We start from the raw sequence: 24,530 nt of genomic DNA, 5'->3' as shown, positions 1-24,530 counted from the left end.
TCTTAATTATTTCTCGACTTCCAGATTCGTTGTCTCAATGCAATCACCATGAGTTGCTGCTCCCAAAACCAACGCACTGTATTAATTGTATGTGCCAAATACTGGCAAATCTATGATGCTGGAGATTTCACAGTTCTCTGCAGTGTTATATCTCCATCCGGAGAAAGGTGGCTAGGAGGTGATTTTCTTGGAAACGACCGCGTCATTTTGTGGTCAGATGAAGGGAAAGGTTACCTTTATCGACTTCCCGCAAAGTGAGTCCCTTTTTGTGTCTATTTTTTTTTTTTAATTCACTCATAGAAATTATTTACTAAAGAGGATCACATGATCACGTTTTATATCATACATCATAAATTGGATTCTCCGATTTTAAAGAAATTTTACCATTTTTTCTTTAGAATCTTAAATTACGCTTCTTTTGTTGGTGTTGAAAGAAAAATGACGAGAAATAGTTAATAATAAGAAAATTCAATCTCTTCCCATTTTAGCGCAATTCCTGGATTTATTTCCACTGTTAGGTTAGCAAAAGAGATTATTGAAGTGAATATTTAACTTCTTAACATCCCTTGCTTATAACATTGCAGTTTATGAGAACTTTTTATTATGTTATTCATCTCTAAAAAAAAAATCAATAATGTCGTTACTTAGATTTCAGAATACTTCCAAATTTTCAGCAGTTTCAGTATTCGATGTTGCCAGGAATTAAAAATATACCACTGATGACATATTTTTTAGATCAATTTGGAATATTCTAACCATCGAATTGTAAAACTTTCATTGTACAAATTGACTAAAAATTTAAAAATGACTTGGAGGATTTGATTACGTTTAAAATTTTGAAAATAACTAAGATGAATGAGAAGAATTTTGTCCTAAGAAGAAAAATCTTCTAAAAGAACTCCTGTCAAGGTAAAGGTCACGATTTTTACGAATTTTCATAAAATGGAACTTAATTTTTCTACAATTATCAAACAAAATTAATTATGTAGGGTAGAGTCAGTACTTTTTCGCCAGTAAGCCCTTTTTCGCCACCTAAATTAAAATCACATTTTAAGAAAATTATGAGTTCGTGGAACTACGAAATGAGTGTTATTTCGTGACCTCTAGCCAAATGAATCAGAAAACCATAACAGATGCTCCACCGACTAGATTAATTGCAAGTTAATTAAAGAAATTGTCGACAAGGTGAACAGTCACTAAAAAAATATGGAGTTCTTAATAAACTTGTCAACGCTCAGACAAATTGTCTTGCATTATTTTATGTTTTTTTTCAGTACAGTATTCGATATTTTTTCACTGAAAGTCAATCCGTTGTTAAATAAGCTTTGTTCTAATATCATTTTTTAATAATGTTTTCCAAAAAATACAGAAATACGGATGTTGTGAAATAGGGCTTACTTTTTTCGGTTGTGTAAGTACTTTTCGCCACTCATTTTTTCAAGCATTTTAAAAGTGGTGCTCCTCGCGGAATTTAGTTGAAACAGTCGTAATTTTTAATTGATTTTTGTCGCAAATAAAAAATGTGCAAAACATCATTCGAAATACTCTAATAATTGTCTAATATAGGTGTTAAATAAGAAAAGTACTGTGCCGTGTAATTTTGGGGGTTTTCGAAAGCTGCTGTTTCTTAAAAATCAACTGAAAATAAGTGGCGAAAAAGTACTTACAAAGTGGCGAGAAAGTGTTCACAAGGTGGTGAAAAGTACTGAAACATGCATTGTTGCAGGAAATGTACTTTTTCAACCAGATACTCAAAAGTTCCCGGAAAGTCTCCTGGTTCAATAGATAGACAATGCTTAAAAGCACTTGTACACAAAATTTCATTTTATTTCGACAAAAAGTGTATGTTTTATAAGGGTGTCAAACCTTAAGGTGGCGAAAAGTACTTACTCTACCCTATAACGTTTATAACATACCAAATTAATGCTTTTTTAAATAAAGGGAAATAAAGGGAAGATAAATAAAGATTCCAACAACATTCAGTAAATTCAACATAAGCAAAGAATATTACACAAGTTCTCATATTCAATTTTGTAAAAGAAAACAATGCTTTGTTGATGGAGTTCTGAACAAGCCAACATACATTTTAGAATAAAACGAAAATAAAAAAATACAGAAATTTTTAGAATATATACATAAAAAAAATTGTTCTTTTAAACTGCAATGTTTGATTTTCTTCATATCTAATTGATACCCCACGTTTGTGTTGTTGTGAAAAAATATGAAATATCAAATGGCAAAGTCAGAGAATGTTTATTCATAAATTATGCATATACTTATAATTTATGAGGATTTTTTATGTGTGTATTTTTTTTATGTTTTGAACATAAGATTACATTGCATGATCACGTTGAGTCTCGCATGATTATTTATGTCGGACATCTCTTGCGGGAAGCAAGGGAAAATTTACAACAAAATAATTGTGTCACACTCTATCACTCAAACTCTTTTCTGTGAAGTATTTTCTACCACTATACCTACGTATACACTACGAAACAAATTTGAATATGTTTCAGCTAGAATTATACGGTTGCCTAAATAAATTAGTAGCAAATTGGTAGCATATTATGAATGTCTCAATGTGATGCTTACATAGAAAAAAGACTTATGATCTCAATAATTAAATTTCTTGATTAAGTAAAAATATTAAAAATTATCTATTATTTAATATTAAGTTTGAAAAAGTGCGAATTGACCTAATTCTGAAACACACATGAATATACTTCCAAAATTACCTTTCCACCCTTTCCACCATCAATTTTTCCAAATGCTTTTAATACTTTAGTTTGATAACACAATTCATGATAGATAGGGAACACAGAGTAATATGCAAATTAAAAATAGACATAAAAAATTGAGAAAAAAGATTCTTCAGCTAAAAGATCCTTTCTAAATTCCTCTCTGGATAAAATATATAGTTGAATTCAAAAAGGAAAAGTACTTCAGCAAACTTCAGGTTGTGTTGTTTGCTGCTGTCGAAATGACATATACAACAGCAGCCATATCTAAGAAAAAGAAGAAGAAAGGTCTTTATAAATCGATTTTACTTCATCGCATATAAAGGATTCTCCACCATATCGCACAGTTACAATATTGGGAGTTTCGTGCGTCATTTGTCGTTTGTAGCGCAGAATCATCGCTAAATCATTTGCAGGCCGTGGATAATATTTGATGAGATATTGTGCCACGCCACAGGTGAAAAAGTGCTTTGGGGCGCTGCATTGCCATCAGCGACATCTGTTTAAGCATCCGGACCGTCCGTGGTAGTCAACAACACAGAGCTAAAAAAAAAAGGAAATTTTAAGAGGCATAATCAACACTGAAGTATTGTGAATCACTGAGATAGACATTAGAGCCCCTTGTGGCTTCTACCTTTGAAAAAAAAAGAAATCTGAAGGGAGTGTGATACTAGAGATAATCTATTGAGGCTCAAATATTGTGAATGAGTCAGCCGTGAGGGTGTGGTTGTAAAAGCTGACTCGGAAATTTGGGGTCCACACCGCAAGAGTGCGCCCCATGATCAATGCAATAAAGTGGACCACACTGTATCACGCACTAACACACAAAGACGGGATTTCCAGAAAATTTCAAAGAAAACTTGTACTGTTGATTACAATTGATTAGTGTGGCCTTTTTTGTGTACGGCTGGAGCGACAGTGGCTGCGATGCGTGAATACAAGATAGTGGTGTTGGGTAGTGGGGGCGTTGGCAAAAGTGCACTCACTGTACAGTTTGTTCAGGGAATATTTGTGGAAAAATATGATCCAACTATTGAGGATAGCTACAGAAAGCAAGTGGAAGTTGACGCTCAGCAATGCATGCTAGAGATCCTAGATACGGCCGGAACAGAACAATTTACCGCCATGAGGGACTTGTATATGAAGAATGGCCAGGGATTTGTTCTTGTCTACTCCATAACAGCCCAATCAACATTCAATGACTTACAAGATCTCAGGGAACAAATACTGAGAGTTAAGGATACCGATGACGTGCCAATGGTTCTCGTGGGTAACAAGTGTGATTTGGAAGATGAAAGAGTTGTTGGAAAAGAATTGGGTAAAGGTCTCGCCAGCCAGTTCAATTGTGCATTTATGGAGACATCAGCCAAAGCTAAAGTTAATGTGAACGAGATATTTTACGATTTAGTGCGGCAAATCAACAAAAAATCGCCAGAGAAGAAGCAGAAACAGAAAAAAAAATCTATCTGTGCGTTACTATAAGAGACTTTAGAAATATAATAACAAATAAGAGACAAAAAAAAATGATGAACATTTTTAGGTATATTTAAATAACAGGCGTGTATCTGTTTGGTGTCATTTCCATTCCTTGCTCTTCGAACGAAAACAAACAACACTTGTATTAATATTTTCGAAAATTTCACGTTTTAAATTTTTCAATTGGATTTAGAAATAATTCAGAGGGAGAGAAAATATCTTTAAAAGATGTTGAAAGAAAATGAATATTTAAATGTTAAACGACTTAAGCGATGGATTAGAAATTTAACAGAGCTCAATTTTTCCCTTTGGTTTTTTTCTATATATATTATATATATTTAAAAGAGAATAGGTTTATATATTTCCTCAAATCGTCGATGCTCCCCTGATCCAATAAAGTAAAAGGTAGTAAGAATATATTGAAAACCAAGAAACAAAGTGAAAAACTTATGATTATAAATATTTAAAAAAAAAATGAGATAAATAAAATAAAAAAAAGTTACACTGTGTATATATTTTTAACCACCATTATGTACATCAGAAGCTGAAAGGCGCACTGAGATCACTTAAATATGAGCAGACTTTCATTGGCCTCAAAAAAATATTAGGTGAGATTCTTAATAATCTCACTTACTATAATCCTAACAAAATTTCATGTCGTCCGATCGCGCTCAAACTTGGGCAAAATGTGTTTCAGCACTTCCTGATCACGAATATATATGTGGCTAATTTACGTTCCCGGCCGGCCGGCTGCTCTTTGGAGCTTAATAGCTCCTAAACTCAAAGAGATATCGACTTGAGGTTTTCGGCAAAGGTTATACAGTGCCGTACAAAATTGTACCAATGTTTCAAAATTCTCTATAAAGCACTTAATATCTCAAGATCTAATTTACATTTTGACTGAAACTTTTTTTTCTTAGATAGCTTTGTTATAAAGCTACAAATTGTGCCTTATTAGAATTTTTTAGGAGAAGGACTAATATTTTTTTTAGAGCCTTTTAAAAAAAGAATGCATTGGTACAATTTTGTCACTTGCACCCAAACGCTACTTTTTGTTCTAAATTTTAAATAAATTTTATTTTATGAACTATTTACGTAAAAAGAATTTAATATAATGACTTTCGGCTATTTTATTAATGCATTTTGCATGAACACTTCCGGAATTTATTCACTTACAACCTAAGTAATGGTATATTTGAATAAAATACGCTCTTATATGAATAAATGTATCAATAACGGATTTTTGTCCAATAAAATGACTGGAAAGTATGACGTAGGCCATCACAGAGATGAGGCTACGTATCTAGGCGTGATCCAGTGGTAGGACTATCAAATCCGGACTCCAATCACAGTTTATTACCATTTATTGCTGTATTTGAGCGATAAAATCGCGTTCGGCGAGGTCTAAACTATTGGCTAACCTTTCAAACTAATCAAAATCGATACCCTAAGCAACATCAGCTTCAGGGTATGATAACTGAATCATAAAATACTTGGCTGAATGACCGGTAAAGCAGGGAAAGAGAACGAAATGTAAAAGAAACTAAAACAGTTTTCAACTAATTTTACAATTCCTCAATTAAACCGACATTCCTTAAGAATTTTCAATATTTTTTCGATCCTAGTTGGTTATTTTATATATTTCCGCGCTATATTAAATATTTCCATGGTCTTACAGCCCTAATCGTCCGATTTTGCTATTAAACTTTATGATACTAAAACAGTTCGTAATATCTTTATAAATAATTTCGCTGCTTTTTTGCCTACACAGGGTATATAGACTATTCCGTTGGGTAATTCATGGCTTAGTTATCATACTCTGAAGCTGATGTTGCTTAGGATATCGATTTTGATTGATTTGAAATGCTAGCTAATAGTTTAGACCTCGCCGAACGCGATTTTATCGCCCAAATACAAAAATAAATGGTAAAAAACCGTGACTTTATTCCGGATTTGATAGTCTTACCACTGAATCACGTCCAGATATGTAGTCTGATCTCTGTGATATAGCCTACGTCATGCTTTGCAACCATTTTGTTGGACCAAAATCCGTTATTGACACATTTTTTCATATAAGAGCGTATTTTATTTAAATATAACATTACTTAGGTTGTAAGTGAATAAATTCCGGAAGTGTTCATGCAAAATGCATTAATAAAATAGCCGAAAGTCATTATATTAAATTCTTTTTACGTAAATAGTTCATAAAATAAAATTTATTTAAAATTTAGAACAAAAAGTAGCGTTTGGTTACAAGTGACAAAATTGTACCAATGCATTCTTTTTTTAAAAGGCTCTAAAAAAATATTAGTCCTTCTCCTAAAAAATTCTAATAAGGCACAATTTGTAGCTTTATAACAAAGCTATCTAAGAAAAAAAAGTTTCAGTCAAAATGTAAATTAGATCTTGAGATATTAAGTGCTTTATAGAGAATTTTGAAACATTGGTACAATTTTGTCCGGCACTGTATATCGAGTGAAAATTGCAACTTGGTGCATTTACCCCCCACCCCTCCTTCCGCCATTTTGAATACCCCCCTTTTTTTGTTTTCTCAATAGCTCAGCCCCTATGGCAGCAATCGGGCTCAAATTTTAGTATGTTATAGCTGGGCCTTAGGGCTTTCCATCAATACCAAACTTAAGGTCCCCTGACCCCCCTGGCCCGAGCTATAAGGGTCCAAAAAAAATTTCTTAAAATGGCCATAACTCCGGTTATAATTGTCAGATTTTAAAAAGTGAGGGCTTTTTGGAAAGCTCTCATGAAATGCCACTTCCCCTTCTAACATCACAAGTTCATAAAACCACCGCTAGGGGCGCTATTTTTAAAAAGGTTTTACAATTTTCTAAATTAAATAACTCAAAAATTCCATTGTGCATCGGGCTGAAATTTTAGTATATTGTAGCCCTTGCTTATACCTATCAAACAAAAAAATACTTAAGTCGATCCATAACCCTTGACCCGAGCTATAAGGGGTCCAAGTTCGAACATTGACCGGCCTCTATCTCCGGTTCTAATTAACATTTTGAGCTAAATTTGGGGTTTTGGGTTTTGTCTCGATGAGCACTTTCAGATGGAAGTTCAAAAATCACCACAGGTGGCGCTGCGATAGCGTCAAAACAAGTTCAAAAACAAACAACCTCGATTATCTCGGCTTCTAATTAATCGATGAGATCAAGTTCTACGGCAAAATTATAGATAACATTCTGGTCTACATTTCACCCATATATCACTTTTCTGTCATTCCATCCAAATCTTTGATATTTTGGTTTAAATACAAAATTTGTATAATTTCACGAATTTGATTCAAGATAACTGAATGGCGTACCCCAACTTCAGCTCAAAATCGAATTTGCATGCATTCCGAGTTAGCTCACATTAAGAATCTCACCTATATAAGCCGGTTAGGATTATCTGTCCCTTTTTTTATTCGACTGTTCTGATCGTTCTGATGTTTTTTTTTTTCAATTGTGCTATTATAATTTGGAGATAGAGTATAGAAACTTTATTATGACTTTCTTTTAGTGATAAATTTGCTAAAAATTGTATTACATAAACTTGCAGTTTTTAGTATTATTATTTTTTCAAATGAAAATTTCAAACCTAAAGATTTGACCATTTATTAATCCTTCTTTTTTTCTCAGATCAAGCCATATAGATCGGGCTCATTTTTATTGTAATGTTATTTTTGGACCTTAAGAACTTTCGATATAATGATTGACTTTCCGGTACCGCTTGATTTCAGCTAGAGATTGTTTAAAAAAATAGTCCATACTATTATAATGTAATATTAAATCTCATAAAATGTTACATTTTAATGAAAGTTGCAGAATTGATAAAGTAGTAAAGCAATTATAGGAATCTAAATGTTCCCCACACTTTAAAAGAAAAATTATCAATAAGGATGGTGTGTTCTCAGTTCACTTTATATTTTTCAATTAAAAAATAATATAAACTTGTGGGACGTGGCAACAATGTCGTAAAACACACGGATTTTGACCTAGATCCTGCTCCTCCTTTATTACTAGGACATTTGTCCTAGTAATAAAGGAGGGGAAGGATCTATAGGTCAAAATTCGTGTTTCTTTTCATTCAAATTAATCTACTGACCGAGCATGTAATATGTCGTAAAAAACTTTCGTCATTCCAAGTAAGCCTGTTGATAAAAATATATTTCTAACTCAGCCAGGACTTTATCTGAGGACCTTTTCAACTATATATTTTTTTTTCTTTATGCTACGATGATTTTAAGACGTTGAACAATTCTAAAGTCTTGAATTCTTGTTTTCTTCATACTATCAGTTTGTGGAACCGGTGGCACCTAAAATCCCGAGTCTTATGTTTAAATCATTACTATATTTTGTGTTATAAATTATTAATTTCCGTAATTTAATATGATTAGCTTTGACTTTCACCATCATTCCATGCTCCCGTAGCCCCAAAAAAATTAGTAGATCCTCTAAAACAGAAAAGTTGTACATTTTCCCCACTTTCCCATAGTTTTCTTTATTCAAACTTGGTTGTCAAGTCACTAAATAATTATTAACATTACACTAAAATTTTATTAGGACTATAAATGAAACTGATTCTTTTTTTTTGTCCAAGCATTACTTTACTATTGACGTAGTCTGTGTTTAAAACATATATCTTCAACTGCCAGAACTGTATTTTTTTCGACATAATTTACATTTCCTCATTATTTTTTTTTACCTATCAGATAGAAATTTCAAAAGGGTAAAAAAGTTAAGTTTTTTAGAAGTGATTTTACTGTTTTGTCCACCACTGTAAACTCGTTCCATTTTGAGGTGAAGATCCAAACTTCATGGTTGATACATTGCTTCTTTTACCTTATATTAATATATTAAAGAAAACTTGCAATTATAACTAGAAATTTGAGATCTCCTGGAATTAAGCTAAACAGCCTAACCCCTGATTTAAGGACCGTTGTAGCTTCAAAATAGATTCTCAAAAATATGTAGGTCTAAAAATCGTTTTGAGGATATTCTAAAACATGTAAGTATTTTTGGTATAGAGGCAGAAAGATGGCCAGGATGTGAATAAAATAAAAGAAATTATATCTCATTGTGTCTTAGAATTCGCTAAAAGAAAATCGAAAAAAAAAAAAACAGAGAAAGACCAAATTCTATTTTTTTCCAATTTGACTAATAATTGTGCTAAAACTTCTCAAATGCGGGAAGTAAATATGAACTTCATGATACTTCGATGCTACACAAATGTTAATTTACTAATAGTTTAATTGGGAAAATAACGTTTCTTTGTTTTGCCTTTACTAAAACTTAGTAAGATATGATTATGGAGGCAGAGGACACAATCCATTCCCGCAAATGCAATGAAATTTTATTTCAGTTCAGAATAAATTTTCTCAGTTTTTTATACAACTTCACTGACTCTACAGCCATCAAAATTATTTTTATTGATCAAACATAATATTTTTAAGTCTTCATAACCCGCAAATTAACAAAATGTTTGCCATTGTTTTGTAAGGATGAAATATTGATATGGTCATAGTTATATCTTCTCTATACAAGCAACCAATGAAACTTTAAACCTGTGAATCTTTCGTATTTTTCTAATTTTTTTTGTTGCTATTTTGGAACGTTCAAAGAAAAATTTCCAAATTTCCAAACGTAATTAATATTTATTACCTATTATTGTAGATGACACAAAGAATCCTACAAGCAAAAATTCAAATTTGTTAAGTAGTGTTATGATCAAAATACTAAGGCTTGATTTTTATTTATTTATTTTTTTTTAAATTTAGTATTTTAATCATTCCAGCTGTATTCCAGATAACAAAGAATTTCATTCACAATCTGTTGGAAAAGATTTACCATTTCTCTACTGTGTCTTGTCCCAAATTGGAGAAAAGGTAAGTAAATTGTAAATAAAATGTAAAATTTTATATTTAAAAAAAATAACATTATTTTCTATTTTAATAGCCACTTTCTTGTCCACCTGCAATGAAATTGGTACCAACTACACGGGGTGGCAAAACTCAAAAGTACCTTGTTCGAGGTGACTCAGAAGGATTCGTGACAGTTTGGTTAGTTCCTGATGTTGCTATTGAGGACATTAAAAAGATGCAAACAGAAAAGATACCGCCAAATGGTAAACAATCGTACAATCTTTGAAGTATTTTTTTTTTAAATGAAAGAAATCGAATTGTATTTTAGTCCTTAAATCTACAATATGTACAAGTGTTAACGACACGTGGAATTTGATGACTCCGTCACCAGTTGGAATTCTCGATCAGCTAAATCATCCAAGTGAACCAATTCTAAAACTCACGGCCAGTATTTATCTACCACAACAAAGCAGACTTGTGGTTGGTCGTGAAGATGGTTCTATTATAATCGTTCCAGCAACACAAACTGTAATGCTTCAACTCCTACATGGGACACACAAGAATTATCATGGTAAAGTTAATTTTTTTCCTTATCAATTGTCCTTTTGGCTAATTCTCCTATTTCTTTAAGTTTTCGGAGCTGAATTATTTATTAAATGTTGCTAATTCTTGTGATGGCTTAGGGAGAGGTGGGGCTAGTTTGAGCTATGGGGCTAAATTTATATACGCGTTTTTTTGTATATTCCTAAGGAAACCTTGGTTTTAACGTAATGCAATTTAACTCTAGAAAACAATTAAGGCGCTCAGAGCAAAAAGACTCTAAGTCGTATGCATTTCCCTTTAAAAAACAGCGTTTTTTTGCTCTGAGCTCCTCAATTGTGAAATTAAATAAAAATAATTGTAAGGCTCAGCTTCCTTTAAAAAATATGCGAAAGGGTCGTAAAACAATCCAGCCCCACAGCTAAAAGTAACCCCATCTCCCACTATAGATGATTATGAATAGATCTCCCCCTAAAGATTAACAAAGTTTAATTAAAATCAAACTTAACAATAAAAAGATCTAGGGTAAGTGTGCCAATTTTCGGCATAGTTGCATGCAAGCGTCAAAGTCTCAAGTTTGAAATATAAAATTTTAAATACAAATTGATTTTTTTATTCTTTCTTCTGAAATAATGTTGCTTGGAACCTTGTAAAGAGTTTACCGTCTTTATGTACTCTAAAATCATTCTTAATACATTTTAAAATGAATGAAAATGTAGACATAGCTTTGGAGCCCTTTTTCGGCCACCTTCATTCTCATAGTTCTTTGCCCTTCGGGAATTCTTCCAATATCTTTTTCACGTCATCTCGTTTGTCAAAGCTACATTTTTCGTTATTCTTTTGCATTGTATAATCTCTAGAGTACGTAAAATCTAAAAGTTCATGGAAATTCCAGGAACAAAAAAGGTGGCCGAATTTGCAAGCCGGCCGGAATTTGGCACACTTACCCTAACTCTGGAATTGACATTTTATTTTAAACAGAAAATTCCTTACTTAAATTTTGTTTCTTTCTTTTGTTAAATTTTGTATTTGACAAAATTATTTGCTACCAAAACTTTCATATATCAAAAGTTTTAGAAAATTTATGCGATATATATATTTTTTTCAAGTATTTCTCTTTGAAATGTCGTTCCCTTATAGTTTAACCCTCGAACGGGTAAGACCGCCTCCAGGCGGTCTTCACAAAAATAACATTTACAGCGACAATAAAGGTTTTATTTATTTAAAAGTGCTATAGTGTTCTCGGTAATAGTCTTATAAACATCTCTTGAAAGTTTGAACTCATTTTGACTCTTCGTTTTGTTGCTATTCCCAGTTTTGTGTGACAGGTCAGAGAAAAAGAAACAAAAAATATTTGTGCAAAAAAAAAAAACTCATTTCCAATTTCCATAAAAATACCGATTTAAAATTATCTGACTATAATAAATTTATTTTTTACTGAAAGATATGTCATTCTACTTTGTATATTTTATTTAAAAAAAAATTGAAAAAACTAAAAATGTGAATTTTAGAAGCAAAAAGAGATTCAAAAAATTTTTATATTTTCTCACCTAGCGCCTCTAAACTAAAAGAGATAATGAAGAATGTGGATGGTTTTTTCGAATTTATTGGACCATAATTATCCTAAAAAACATTGTTTTAGAACTTTTTTTCGCATATTAAAGAAAACAGCGTTAGAGGTAGTGTTCGCAGCACCGGGTACCCGGTTCCTAAATACCCGGGTACCCGCCAGGTTTTTTCACGGGTTTAGGAACCGGTTCCTAGCCATGGAATCGGTTCTAGAACCGTCTTTTTTTTTGAATAATTAAACTGAAGTTTACATTAAATCTAGAAGCCTCTAGCCACCAGTCACAACACTTTTCGTTCACAGGAAAACTTATGAGTTAAAAAAATTAAGAAACGTCGTTTTGAATGTAAGATAAAGTATCTTCGAGTTGACCGCCTCTCGACTCGACCACCCTGGGGTACCTTAAGTCGACCGGTGGAAATATTTATTCAATTTATTTATTTTTGCAATAATATTTAGCGAGTGGTTTAACATCATTGAGTCAATTATTTCATAAATAATACGAATCAGTTGGAAATTTGTAAAAATTGACCATTAAAGACTAAAAAAAAAATAAATAAAAATGCGAAGCGTGAAAGAAATTCCTTAAATAAAAATTCGCAATTTTCCAGTAAATTATGGCATGCTTCTGGATATCCTTGATTTTTTTCTTAAGGAATTATTTCAATTATTATCCTTAAATATTACTAGAAAACTTAAATTTTTAGTCTAATCGGAAGTCAAGGACTTATGTTACTGTGCATCAATTTTAGTTCTATGATTAGTTAAATATTAATTATGAGTCTTAAAATTGAAAGTTATTTAAAATAACAATTCCACAATTCGACTGATCGACGAATCATAGTAAGTAAAGTTTTTTTCAGTGAAATATTATTCTATTTTGCAACAATTCCTAAAAGCGTGTTTTCCTATTTTATTTTGATGAATTCTTAATTTTAAGTGCTATCTGCGAAGTGTACAAAAAGCCTAAGTTAAATTAATCACTTTATACTTTTGTGATTCATTTAATTTTAAGAAAAAATGGGTGGTCAAGTAGAGGAACTCCAGACGGTTGAGTAGAGGCACTCTAATATCAAAGTAGTCGAGTAGAGAAATACTTCGCATTTTTGAAACATTTTAATTTTTTTGTTGTAATTTTACATTATAATGGCTAAATTAAGTTTACAATTAGATAGATAAAGATCTATTCTAGATTTAGGTAAAAATCCTATTAAAAAATACAAATTATAACTGTTTTTCATATGTTTTTCACAAAATCTATCCTTAAGTGGTCGACATAGGGTACCATTACCTTACACAATCAGAATTTAAAACTATTTTACTCTATACTTATATTTGAGAAACTTTACGGTCGATTTTTTTTTCTAATAGAGCAGTGATGATCGGCCGAAGTAAATTTAGGGATGCCTTAAAAAAAAGTTGAAAAACTCACCAAACTAACGGATAATTAAATAAATAAAATACTCGAAAATACCTGTTTATTTTATTTAAAAAGGAGAATTTAGATCAATTTAGACTAAAGAAAAATATGCTAAGGAATCCTGTTTTATAGATACGTTGCTGGAAATTTATAAATTTTTGCTTTAGCGAGTGTGATTTTCATGGACCACAAACTTGAGTGGACCAACAAACTAAAAAACATTTCGATATATAACTCTCTTTATCCCAAAAAACCCTGTAACTTTTGTCGTGACTTCAAAAACCCTCTGCAGAAATCCTGCGAACTAAAAACGGCTATAGAAAATTACAGATTTAAAAAATCATTTAACACATATTTCTAGGACTAAAGCTGAGTTGTAATTTTAAACAAAAAGCAATTTTAGGGTTTCTGAATATAAGACAACATTCCAGAATTGCTCGAATTCCGAGTCAATCCACATAGTGAATATCCCGAGAATTGTTCTGGAAAGGCAATTCTCGTGCTTCTTTCCCATCTTTTTATGAAAATGTTGAGAATTTGGGCAGAACGGGGTGAAAAATTAAAAAAAAAAAATGGTTGTTTATTTCTTACAGAATTGCAGTGAGAAATCCTTAGTCTGAATATTATTATTCAATTTTTCCTTCTCTTCAATTTAACCAAAGATCGTTTTACTTCACGTTTTTTTTTTTGACTTTTTCCAAGAAACAGAATAAAATATCGTTTTTTGAGTTGTAATAATTTAACATTGTTTCTTTAATTAAAAATATTACGTATGAGTATTGTAGTTTATATTGACAAAAGGGTTTTGCTTAAAAAAAATTGGAAGTATAAAAAATTAATAAAATCAATTATGAATTTGAGAATTTAAAAATTCGACATTTTTTAGCTTAAATATTTACTACATAGCAAATAGCTAGAGACTTGCAAAAAATATTCTAAATTCCTTCAACCTTCTACTTTACTAATATGTACAGACATAAGAAAAAATTATTTTAGGTAGTTAGCAAATACACACAGAAAAATGGAAAATTCTTAAACAGTAACACCCAGGAATTTAATTTCAAATCTCATCCAATGAATGCCAATGCCCTAATTCTAAATCCTTGATCATTTAGTTTTAGGTGCAATTTGCAAATCTGTAGACATTTTTCATTTTCCAGCTAATGCTGAACTTAAGTTCTCGATCTCTTAACTTGAAAGAGCTAGGGATTCTAGCCCATTTCTTTCTCTCAGAGCTTCTAAACTTAAACGCCTCGGGGATTCACGTCCAATTTAAGTTCCCAGGATCTTATATATTCTTAAATTTAGAGTCAAAATTTTTCTGTGTGTATTATTTTCTTTATGGGACACCGGTGTTCCAATCGTACTTAACTCTTTCGTCTCTTTTGGGACTCTGAGTACCCAAAGCAGCATATGAATGTTCTGTGAAAAACAATGTTTTTTAATTATTCAGAACTGATAAAAATCCTATTCTTGTGGATGATTACAAACTATAAGGATGTCCAAATGTAAGATATTTTTTTTAGGACCTCAATTAATTCTTGAGCATAGATATTTTTGATTAAAAATTGTGAAATTGGCTTGCAGCATATGCTGCGGTCCGGAAAGAGTTAAAAGGTTATGGCATCCCTAAATTTACTTTGGCTTTTTGCTTGATCATCACTGAATACACAATGATCCTCGTGGCTGCCTACATTCACGAGGGAGAAAGGAGAGCAAAGTGACCTGTCGCCCGAGAGATTGAATAATCCTCGCGGATGATAACATTCCGAGTAGCAAGCTAAAAATGATGACATGCGGCCGAGAGAATGCTTGAAGCGCTAAAACACCTATTTTTAGTGCAGTTAAAAATATATTTAAAAATTGATATGTGGAACCGGTTCCTACCCCGGTAAGAACTTCAATGGAACCGGGTACCCATCAATTTCAAATTACCCGAGTATTTACGAACACTAGTTAGAGGGTTAATAAAATCACTACATATTTATGAGTCATTCGTGATCGAATATTATAGTTAGATTTAGAATTATTGTAAAATCAAATAAAATGCCTCTTATAATATTATCTAAATACAAATAATGATGCCTCGAAATATTTTGGTACAGATTGGCCACCTCATCAAATTCTCACCGGACATCGAGGACGAGTGAATTCATTGTTGTGTCCTTCATTGGCTCATCCGCGTTACGATAAGGCACACCTTGTATCTGGAGGTGTAGACTTTGCTGTTTGCCTTTGGGATTTGTACAGTGGGACACTTTTGCATCGTTTCTGTGTCCATGCTGGTGAGATTACACAATTGCTTGTGCCGCCAAATACCTGCAGTCCACGGATTCAGAAGTGCATCTGTTCCGTTGCTTCCGATCACTCTGTCACGCTGCTGAGTTTGCAGGAGCGAAAGTGTGTAACTTTGGCCAGTCGACATTTATTCCCCGTTGTCAGTATCAAGTGGCGTCCACTTGATGACTTTCTCATTGTTGGTTGTTCAGATGGCACGGTGTATGTGTGGCAAATGGAAACTGGACATTTGGATCGAGTGTTGCATGGGATGTTGGCAGAAGAAGTAATGTCGGCATGTGATGAAAATGTAGCAGAAACTTCTTGTGGTTCCACATCCGAAATTGGTTTAGCAAATCCAGCTGTGCACTTTTTTAGAGGACTTCGTCATCGAAATCTCTCGGCCATTCGACATGCAACTCAGCGTGGTATACATCAATTGCAGCAACTTCATGCTCACAACAATCAACATGCGGAGTTTCTTTTGAAAAACCGCAGCAGTCCTTTGTTGATTCAAGGCTTAAGGACAAACCCCAAAGATGCAGAGAGTCATATACTATTTTTTGATATTGAAGGGCTAATATTTGAGTTGCATAGTGAGGAATATGCTTCAATGACAGCTGAAGCCCTAGAAGCACAAGAAGCAGCAGTGCAAGCTGGAGGACAAGTAGCAGGACACGAAGCAGGAAAAAAAATATCTGGTAAGTTCATTTTAATTGAAATTTTTACATACATAGCAGATAGATTTTTGAATTGTTGAAAGTATACACAGGAACTACAAATAATAGTATATTCTTTTTTTTCCTGTGCCTCTTTACAAACAAACAAACAAAAAAATAGACTTCTTCGGAAAAGTAAAGACAAAGGCGGGAGATATGGAAAAGATTCTTAAAGAAAAAGACAAGCACGGTTGGTTCAATGCTTTCGTTATAAACTTTATTTTCTGGAAATATCAAGTTTACTGCCATTTTTTTCATTATGCACACCTCCCTCATTTTTGCAATTCTTCTATTTTTCTTATATAAATATTGCTTTGCACAAGATATTCTATTTTGTATTGCAAAGGATTTTCGACATAATTTATTTGATTTTTATTTTTCTACCATGCATTTTATTTATAATCGGTTAAAAGTAAGTTTGTTTTTTTAAACTAAATTTACAGGAATTTTGCAGAAGATGAAAGAAGGTGCAGAAAACGTCCAGACAAAGATACAAGCTAAAGTTGAAAGTTTGAAGCAAGTGGGAGAAAAAGGTAAGTTTTTTCTTTTTTTTAGTACATTCCCTTTGCTATACATTCATTCGTAGTGGCGGTGTATTGTGTTACAGATGTTGAATAACTATCTAGACGAGAGTAGAAGCAATCGTCTTGGCATCTTTCATATGCATTAGCTAAATCGTCATTTAGTAGGTTGAAATATTGTACAAGGGATTCAAGGCAAGGTCTGATGGTATTAAAATTTTTCGCATAACTGCCATATGTTCTTACGGCATTTTTTGCATAATTGAGATATGATTCAGCATATTTGGCCAAATTAGGAGGTAGATTATGTAGACGAATACGATCGAGATAATCATTGACTTGGTTTGAAGTATATGCTGGTGAATTGGTATTGTCATAGTCCCCACTGTACTCTATTTCATCGATTGGTCTTTGTCCAACATGCCCATTATATGGGTCATAGGAGTCTCTTGAATTGGATGAACTTGGACTTGTTTCACTATAGTCATTTTTAGTAAATGCTGGTTTATTTTCTTGAGATTGCCTTCCATAAGGGTCGTAATTTTGAGAATTTCGTCCATAAGTATCACGATTATGTGATCCATCGGAATATTTGTTATAATAATCATTTAAAGATCCTCGGGGAATAGAAAATTTATTTAAATGATGATTATCTCGGTCACGATTGGTGGTTCTTTGAGATGGACCCATCGTGTCATCGTTACGAGTTACGTGTGTGTCATCTTTATTTCCTGTTTGTTGTATCTGATCTCCTACATTATACCCATCAATTGATTGATGTTCCATTTTTTCTTCGTCATTACCTTCATAATATCCCTGTGTATCATTATCGTGATCTTCGCTATTTTCTTGGTAATCATCATCGTCTAAATGATCATCATCATCAGAAGATTCATCATTATCCTCAGAAGAGTTATCGTCACTGTAAGAATAATCATCTTCATCTTCATCTCCATGAAGGTCATCATGAGAATCTTCATTTTCATGAGATGATCCTTTTTGAGCCTCATCATGATTTTCAATGTGACTTGAATGATATCCATCTATTCCACGTGTCTGATATTGATTTGTCGGTTTGTGATATTGATCTTGAGTTGTTCTACTGTGCGTTGTTTTTGGATCATTTTTATCTTCATTTAACTGAATGTCGTAATTATTTATTTCACGTTGGTTTTCATGAGAAGGGTCTCTAAATCTATTGAAATTGGTACGGTCCAAAATATTTTCTCCATCATCACCATTATTATGATTTTTTTGCTTTTGAGCATCACGATATCCATCTTGAACGATTTTTTGACCCGCACAGTATTCCAAAAAATTCGGATCATTAAATTTGAAATAACTGAGAGCACTTAATATTTCTCCTAAATAATTGATCTTCTCTTGATCACTCACACCCTGTCTGTCGAGATATTGGAGAAAATGTTCTACATAATTACCAAATCTTGGACGACCATCGTTATTTTGCTGTCGTGCTTGAGGTGCCTACATAAGAATATACAAATTTTGCAGATAATAAAAAAAAAATAATACAAAAAAGAAATAACGCATTTTTCACCTGTTTAGTAATTGACACACAAATTATAACAAGAAATATCCCAAGGAAGCTTTTCACGATCATCGTTACTCAATGTAGTGATTTCGCAAAACTAAATCAAATTATTACACCACACTATCGATAGCTAAAGTGAAACTGATAGATTAGCCTTCTTGTGGAATTCACTTTTATGTGAGGTGGGAATTATTATTATTATTATTATTTAGGCAGAAGGGCAAAAGAGATGGAAAGTTTGAGAAAAATTCTTGCATGTGTTTCACTGTTCAAGTGCAATGCTCAACTGTTAGGTTCTTTCCACATATTTCTGAATGCATTTGTGCATACAAGAAAATCCCAGTGACACTGAAACGATTTCACTATGGTAATTTATAGTAGAATATTTGTATAAATGAGGAAATTTGCAATTTGTCAATTTCCCAAGTAGACTGTTTTAAAACTAACCTTAAGAAATGATGCTTGCAGATGAAGTTTTTTTTTTAATACAGCAATTCCTCCTAAATATATATGCATATTCTCTCTATTGACTCATGTTACTCATTTCACAATTGTTTAGAGTTTTAGTAAATAATGAAATTAAGTAGATACGCAGATTTATAAATGTGGAGCTCAGTCAGAGGGAAATTGAACATATCCTATGCTTTAGCCATAGGATATGTTCAATTTTGCCTCTGTGAGCTCCAAAAAATTAAGAATCACAATTTAATAAATTTTGCCGCATGCAGCATTCACCCATTAACCCTTTAACACTTGGATGGACCCTAATGGCAGCCGCTTCCAATTTAGTTTACAATGTTATTTTTTATAGTGAAGAATATACAGTAGACTCTCTCTCAATCGTGAATATGGGGCAAAATGTCATCCGGTTTAGAGATAGATTTTGGCGTCAAAGTCTTTGTAAATTCCACAAAAAGTGCTCAATTATAAAGAATCACGATAAAATAGGAAGAACTACAGCGAATTTGAGCAAATCAGCTTCATAATTAAGCGTGAAAACTGTCAACAAAATTTGATGCCCGATTGAAAAAGAGCCGATTGAGTGAGAGTCTACTGTATCATTTCGCCTGGAGGCCTGATTGAATGTGTGCAGAATTTATCTGGCTATTTTTTCGTTATAAAAGTTTTAATAAAAATTAAATATTAATGTAAATATATTGCAAAAACAAAAAACTGCACTCGGAAGGACCAAGTGGCAGTTGCTGCCATATGCATTTTATATGAGGGTTTGACGTTCTGCAGATGTTATTTTCTTGATTATTAATGTTTAAAAGCCCTAAAAGAACAGTTTGAAAGTGTTTTTGCTAATTATTGAGATGAAATATAGGGAAAAGTGACATACCTACCTTTAAATGCGTCAAAATCAGAATGCTTCAATTTTTCTCTTATTTCCCAAAGCTAAAATTCCATTTTGTTAAGTGAAGTTAATGGAAAATAGTTAATAGTATTAACTATTGTTCATAAAGTAGAATTTTTGCTTTGAAAAATAAGAGAAAAATTAAAAATTCAAAGGCTGCCGTATTAAAAGGCACACAACTTTCCCTGACTCCATGATTCTGATAAAGATGAAAACATCGAATGTTTAAAAATCTTTAGATACAGTACCCAAGGAGATAAAATTTCTGATTCAGACACCAGAAAAGAACTGACTGAGGCTCCGAATGTTAAAATATATGTAAAAATATTAAAACATTATGTAAAATCCGATAAGTGGCAGCGGCTGTCACTTGGTCCATCCGTGACACTTTTAGTTAGGGTTCTACGAAGTGTTAAGAACGATTGGGTCACACGTGACCTATAGAGAGAATAATTTTTCATGGCTAAGTAATTTCTTTCTAATGTTTATGCGTAATCGCAAAGTAGAAGGTTGTAGGAATGTAGAATATTTTTTGGAAATCTCCAACTATTTGCAATGTAGTTAATATGTATTTAAACTCAAAAATGATGAATTTTCAAATTATCGCATTTATGAATGATTTTTATTATTTTCTTATATTTCCATTTTTTTTTTAAACAAAAAATTTTTGGGAATAGGAATTAACCTATGTATAATATATTTCATTAGAGTGAAAATTATCATTCATACACTGCACTGAGAGAAATGCTAAAAAGTTAAAATAACATTCCGGAAATGTTAATATTACCCTGCAGTATTGATCCAAAATCGGTGTAAATATTACCCTTTTTAGGTGTATTGGGTACTAAAAGTATCATTTTTCATGTTAATTTTACCCTTAATAAGGTGTAAAATTAACATTAAAAAAATGTTGATATATTTTTACAACTAAAAAGTGTTAAAGTTATGAGGAAAAAATGTTAATCGCACCCTCTTTTTTTCTCAGTGTAGGTATCGTCAGAAAAATTATTTCAATTTTAGGTTTTTTTTGTCCCTATTGTCCGTAGAGGCAAAAGACTATTGGATTGTCTAAAGCTAGATTTAAGACATTTCATTGAATTTGTTATCGGTTTCATTTTTATTGTTGATTTATGGTCAGTAAAGGGTGTCTTTTAAAGGGTTAATTACAGTGAGCGAAATTCAAATAGGGACGGACTTATAAGTGTGTGGTGTGGGTGGTCTGTAAGTCGGATCGACCTAATATTTTTTTGTATAATATAGGCCTATCCAACAAGACTTTTTATGGTAGTGACCCAGCGCAATTGCGTTCGTGCGTGAACGCCAGCCAAATATCAAATTTTTAGGTGATTTTTGAGCGAAATTCAAATAGGGACGATGCCGATTTTTTAAATAAAAGTGAAACAAATCAGATCAATGAGAATTATTTTAATATTGTGGACTTGATCTCTTATTCTTTATGCCAGAAATAAGGTCTTTTAGCTACACTTAAGACCAATTCATGAAGAGTTTCTTGCTTAATTAGCGCCATGCGCTACTGATAGCGTTCTTGAGTTCATCTACGTTCCCCACGGTCGGATACTACTTAACTTCTGCGTTAAATTATCTTGCAATGATGCCTTAGAGATTTTCAATATGATTTGGGCTAGGTAAATCATCTGACTAATACAAAATGTGTAGTTTTTTGTCCTGAAACCATTTCATTACAAGACTTTCTTCGTGAATTCCCGAACTATTCTGCTGGAATTTGATATTACCACGAGTTTAAACTTCGGAAAATGCCACCTGTGCATCTTCAAATAATATTGAATACTTTTCAGATATAATTTTAGTGGTGATTCAACGGTTTCGTGTATTTACATAAAATGACTAAAACGTCATTAAAGCTCGTCTACCATTTGCAGAAAAATATATCTCAATGGATAAAAATTGGAATAAACTTACTTTTTTCCGATCAAAAGAAGTTTAAACTGAATGAGTGAAATTGTTTTAAATATTATTGATATAACATACAGAGCAAAAACTTCGGTTGTGCAACTGTGATGACTTGGGCGGCTTTTTCACTTTAGAAAAAGACATGAATCTGTCGGGTGACCAATAGAATGATATCTCAAAAGTGTTGAATACCAATTGAAGATGCACGGGTACCATTTTCAGAAGTCTAAACTAGTGGTAATGCCATTTTCCAGCAGAATTATGAGGGAAATTCATGAAGAAAGTCTTTTAATGAACTGGTTCCAGGTAAAAAACTGCAAATTTTGGTTTATTCAGTAATTTCTGCCTTTCTAAATTTCAATGAAAATCTATGAGGCATCATTGCAATATAAATTAATGCAAGAGTTAAGCAGTATCATACAGTAGTGACAGTGGAGGACCTGATGCTCTCAGTAATGCTAATTAGGTAAGAAATTCTTCATGATTTGGTCTTAAATAGGGCTATAAGAAATTTTATTGGCACGAAGAATAAGATATAAAGTCCACAATATTAAAATAATTCTCATTGATCTGATTTGTTTCACTTTTATTTAAAAAATCGGCATCGTCCCTATTTGAATTTCGCTCAAAAATCACCTAAAAATTTGATATTTGGCTGGTGTGCACGCACGAACGCAATTGCGCGTGGGTCACTACCATAAAAAGCCTTGTTGGATAGGCCTATATTATACAAAAGAATATTAGGTCGATCCGACTTACAGACCACCCACAACACACACTTATAAGTACGTCCCTATTTGAATTTCGCTCACTGTATTTACTCATTTGTCAAAGAGGTGTCTTAATTCCAATTTAAAATTGACTTTAATTGTAACTTATCGTATTCACGATTAAACATATTTATATTGTGCTATATAGGGGAAAGGCTCATAATTTTGTCCAGTTTCTTATTTTGGACACTTTGAGGATAACATTGGACACTAAAAATAAATTGATTAAAATGATCAATTTTTATTCCAATATTTGATGAATAATGAATTCTATGTAAGTTCTTTTTGGAAGATTTTGACACTAAATACGTTAAATTTTGAATATGATTTGAGTTGAAATTGCTTTGTTGAAAATTCAGTGTGAGCAATTGCTTACGAGAAATATGACAGAACTTTGTGTTTACTTCAGTCTTATTTAGCTGTGGTGAAGGACTAACAATGTTCCTTCGCTGTTTTTCAGTGATAATATTGAATATTCATTGAAAATTGTGTTGATTCACGTTAGTGGTGATTTGTACATTTGACCTGAATTGCTATTTTCCTTGCGAATTAGATTTTTCGTGTGAAAAATGGGAAATTTTCTAAGACATTCACCAGTGAGGCGTCTTCTATACGGGGGGATTTCGAAATGCACCCCACTGTGCTATGCACCGGTGAGTCTCGGGAAATCTCTCCTAGTGGTTCATTCCTGAGATAAATTTTCTCCACCCTCTGTTATAAATTCTCCAAGTGTGCTCTAACTAAAATAGATAGTCTGAAAGACTTTCTATTTTATTTCGAAACGTTTCGAACGTCAATCACAAAGTATTTTACAATCAAAGAATTTATTAAAGAATGGTAAAGTTAATATTTATGCCTGGTAACGAACACTTTATAAGAAAGAGGAGATAGGGCATCCATCCCCATCTTCTATATCAAAACCGCAGGATTTTATGCCAACATTGTTGCTAAATTAAGGAAATATCCAAAGTTTTTATTTTTCTATAAATCAACTTTATTCTCTTTAACTATTTCTTTATTTCTATTTAATGATGTATATTTAACAATTCGACCAAATTCTAATGAAGATTAAACGATACATTCAGAAGAGTGATCGATATCGTGTTCCTATTTCACCAGCTTTTCGATTCTTGAACTTTGAAAATAGTTCACGAGAAAAACATCTCTTGAAATATTAAAAAAAAAGATTTAAAATCGCTTGAAATGTCAAAATATTCGAACATAAACAAATGGAGCTTCTGAAGAGGGAGATTTTAAGAGCCAAAAGATAGGCAAAAATGCACCGGCCTAAAGCTCAGTGGGGGAATTTTGTTTCAAAATGGCGGTTTCGAAATAAAATCCCCCCGTTTAGATGGTCCATGAGGTGATACTCCTTATTTTGGACAGGTGTTTTTCTCACGAAATTTCGTGAAGTTTTAGCTTTTGTGATGACTAAGTTGGACAAAAGCCTGGAGAAACAAAGGAGCATCATCTCTGCGAAAGAGATGTAGCGAGAAATGCCTTGAAAGGCTCCCGGAAAGAACAGGGAATGAGGGAATCCGCACGTACTTGGAGTACCGAAGTCAACTCACTTCAATGAATGATATGGAAAGTTTCCGGGCTTCTTGTGACATTCTACGTTTCGCTTACATGAACAGGAAGAGGACTTGGTAAGATTGGTTCATGAAATGAAGAACAATGGGCATCCTATTGAGGCGGATTAGCTGTCCAAATTTACAGACAAATTGGCCAAATTAATAAACAAGTTGTCCAAAATAAGAGCCAAATTCACCTCTATATATCAATTCATTTTTAAACG

The 24,530-nt window shown here is 32.6% G+C and overlaps 3 protein-coding genes across 6 annotated transcripts in view; 2 read left to right on the top strand and 1 right to left on the bottom strand.

Moving 5' to 3' along the window:
* The window catches only part of LOC129801763 (WD repeat-containing protein 7), a 40,916-nt gene that overhangs the window by 3,776 nt on the left and 12,610 nt on the right, over positions 1–24,530 (top strand). Inside the window, exons 3-10 of one of the 4 annotated variants that reach the window (XM_055847070.1) lie at positions 25–254; positions 489–518; positions 10,011–10,101; positions 10,172–10,340; positions 10,406–10,648; positions 15,710–16,582; positions 16,722–16,790; positions 17,044–17,133. In XM_055847070.1, coding sequence (XP_055703045.1) covers positions 25–254; positions 489–518; positions 10,011–10,101; positions 10,172–10,340; positions 10,406–10,648; positions 15,710–16,582; positions 16,722–16,790; positions 17,044–17,133 — 1,795 coding nt within the window. The remainder of the gene's footprint in view (positions 1–24; positions 255–488; positions 519–10,010; positions 10,102–10,171; positions 10,341–10,405; positions 10,649–15,709; positions 16,583–16,721; positions 16,791–17,043; positions 17,134–24,530) is intronic. The other 3 variants (XM_055847071.1, XM_055847072.1, XM_055847073.1) reach the window with 3 other exon arrangements.
* On the top strand, positions 1,138–4,716 carry LOC129801769 (ras-related protein Rap1). Its single transcript, XM_055847079.1, has one exon. The coding sequence runs from the start codon at positions 3,666–3,668 to the stop codon at positions 4,218–4,220; it is 555 nt and encodes a 184-aa protein (XP_055703054.1). The 5' UTR covers positions 1,138–3,665; the 3' UTR covers positions 4,221–4,716.
* On the bottom strand, positions 16,791–18,974 carry LOC129801766 (uncharacterized). Its single transcript, XM_055847075.1, has 2 exons — positions 18,680–18,974; positions 16,791–18,606 (listed from the first exon to the last, which is right to left on the bottom strand). The coding sequence occupies exons 1-2, from the start codon at positions 18,740–18,742 to the stop codon at positions 17,152–17,154; spliced, it is 1,518 nt and encodes a 505-aa protein (XP_055703050.1). The 5' UTR covers positions 18,743–18,974; the 3' UTR covers positions 16,791–17,151.

The sequence above is a fragment of the Phlebotomus papatasi genome, chromosome 2, assembly GCF_024763615.1.
Source record: "Phlebotomus papatasi isolate M1 chromosome 2, Ppap_2.1, whole genome shotgun sequence".
Classification (NCBI taxonomy): Eukaryota; Metazoa; Arthropoda; class Insecta; order Diptera; family Psychodidae; genus Phlebotomus; species Phlebotomus papatasi.
The sequence above is the reverse complement of the archived record's forward strand: the minus strand, read 5'-3'. Positions and strand labels throughout refer to the sequence as shown.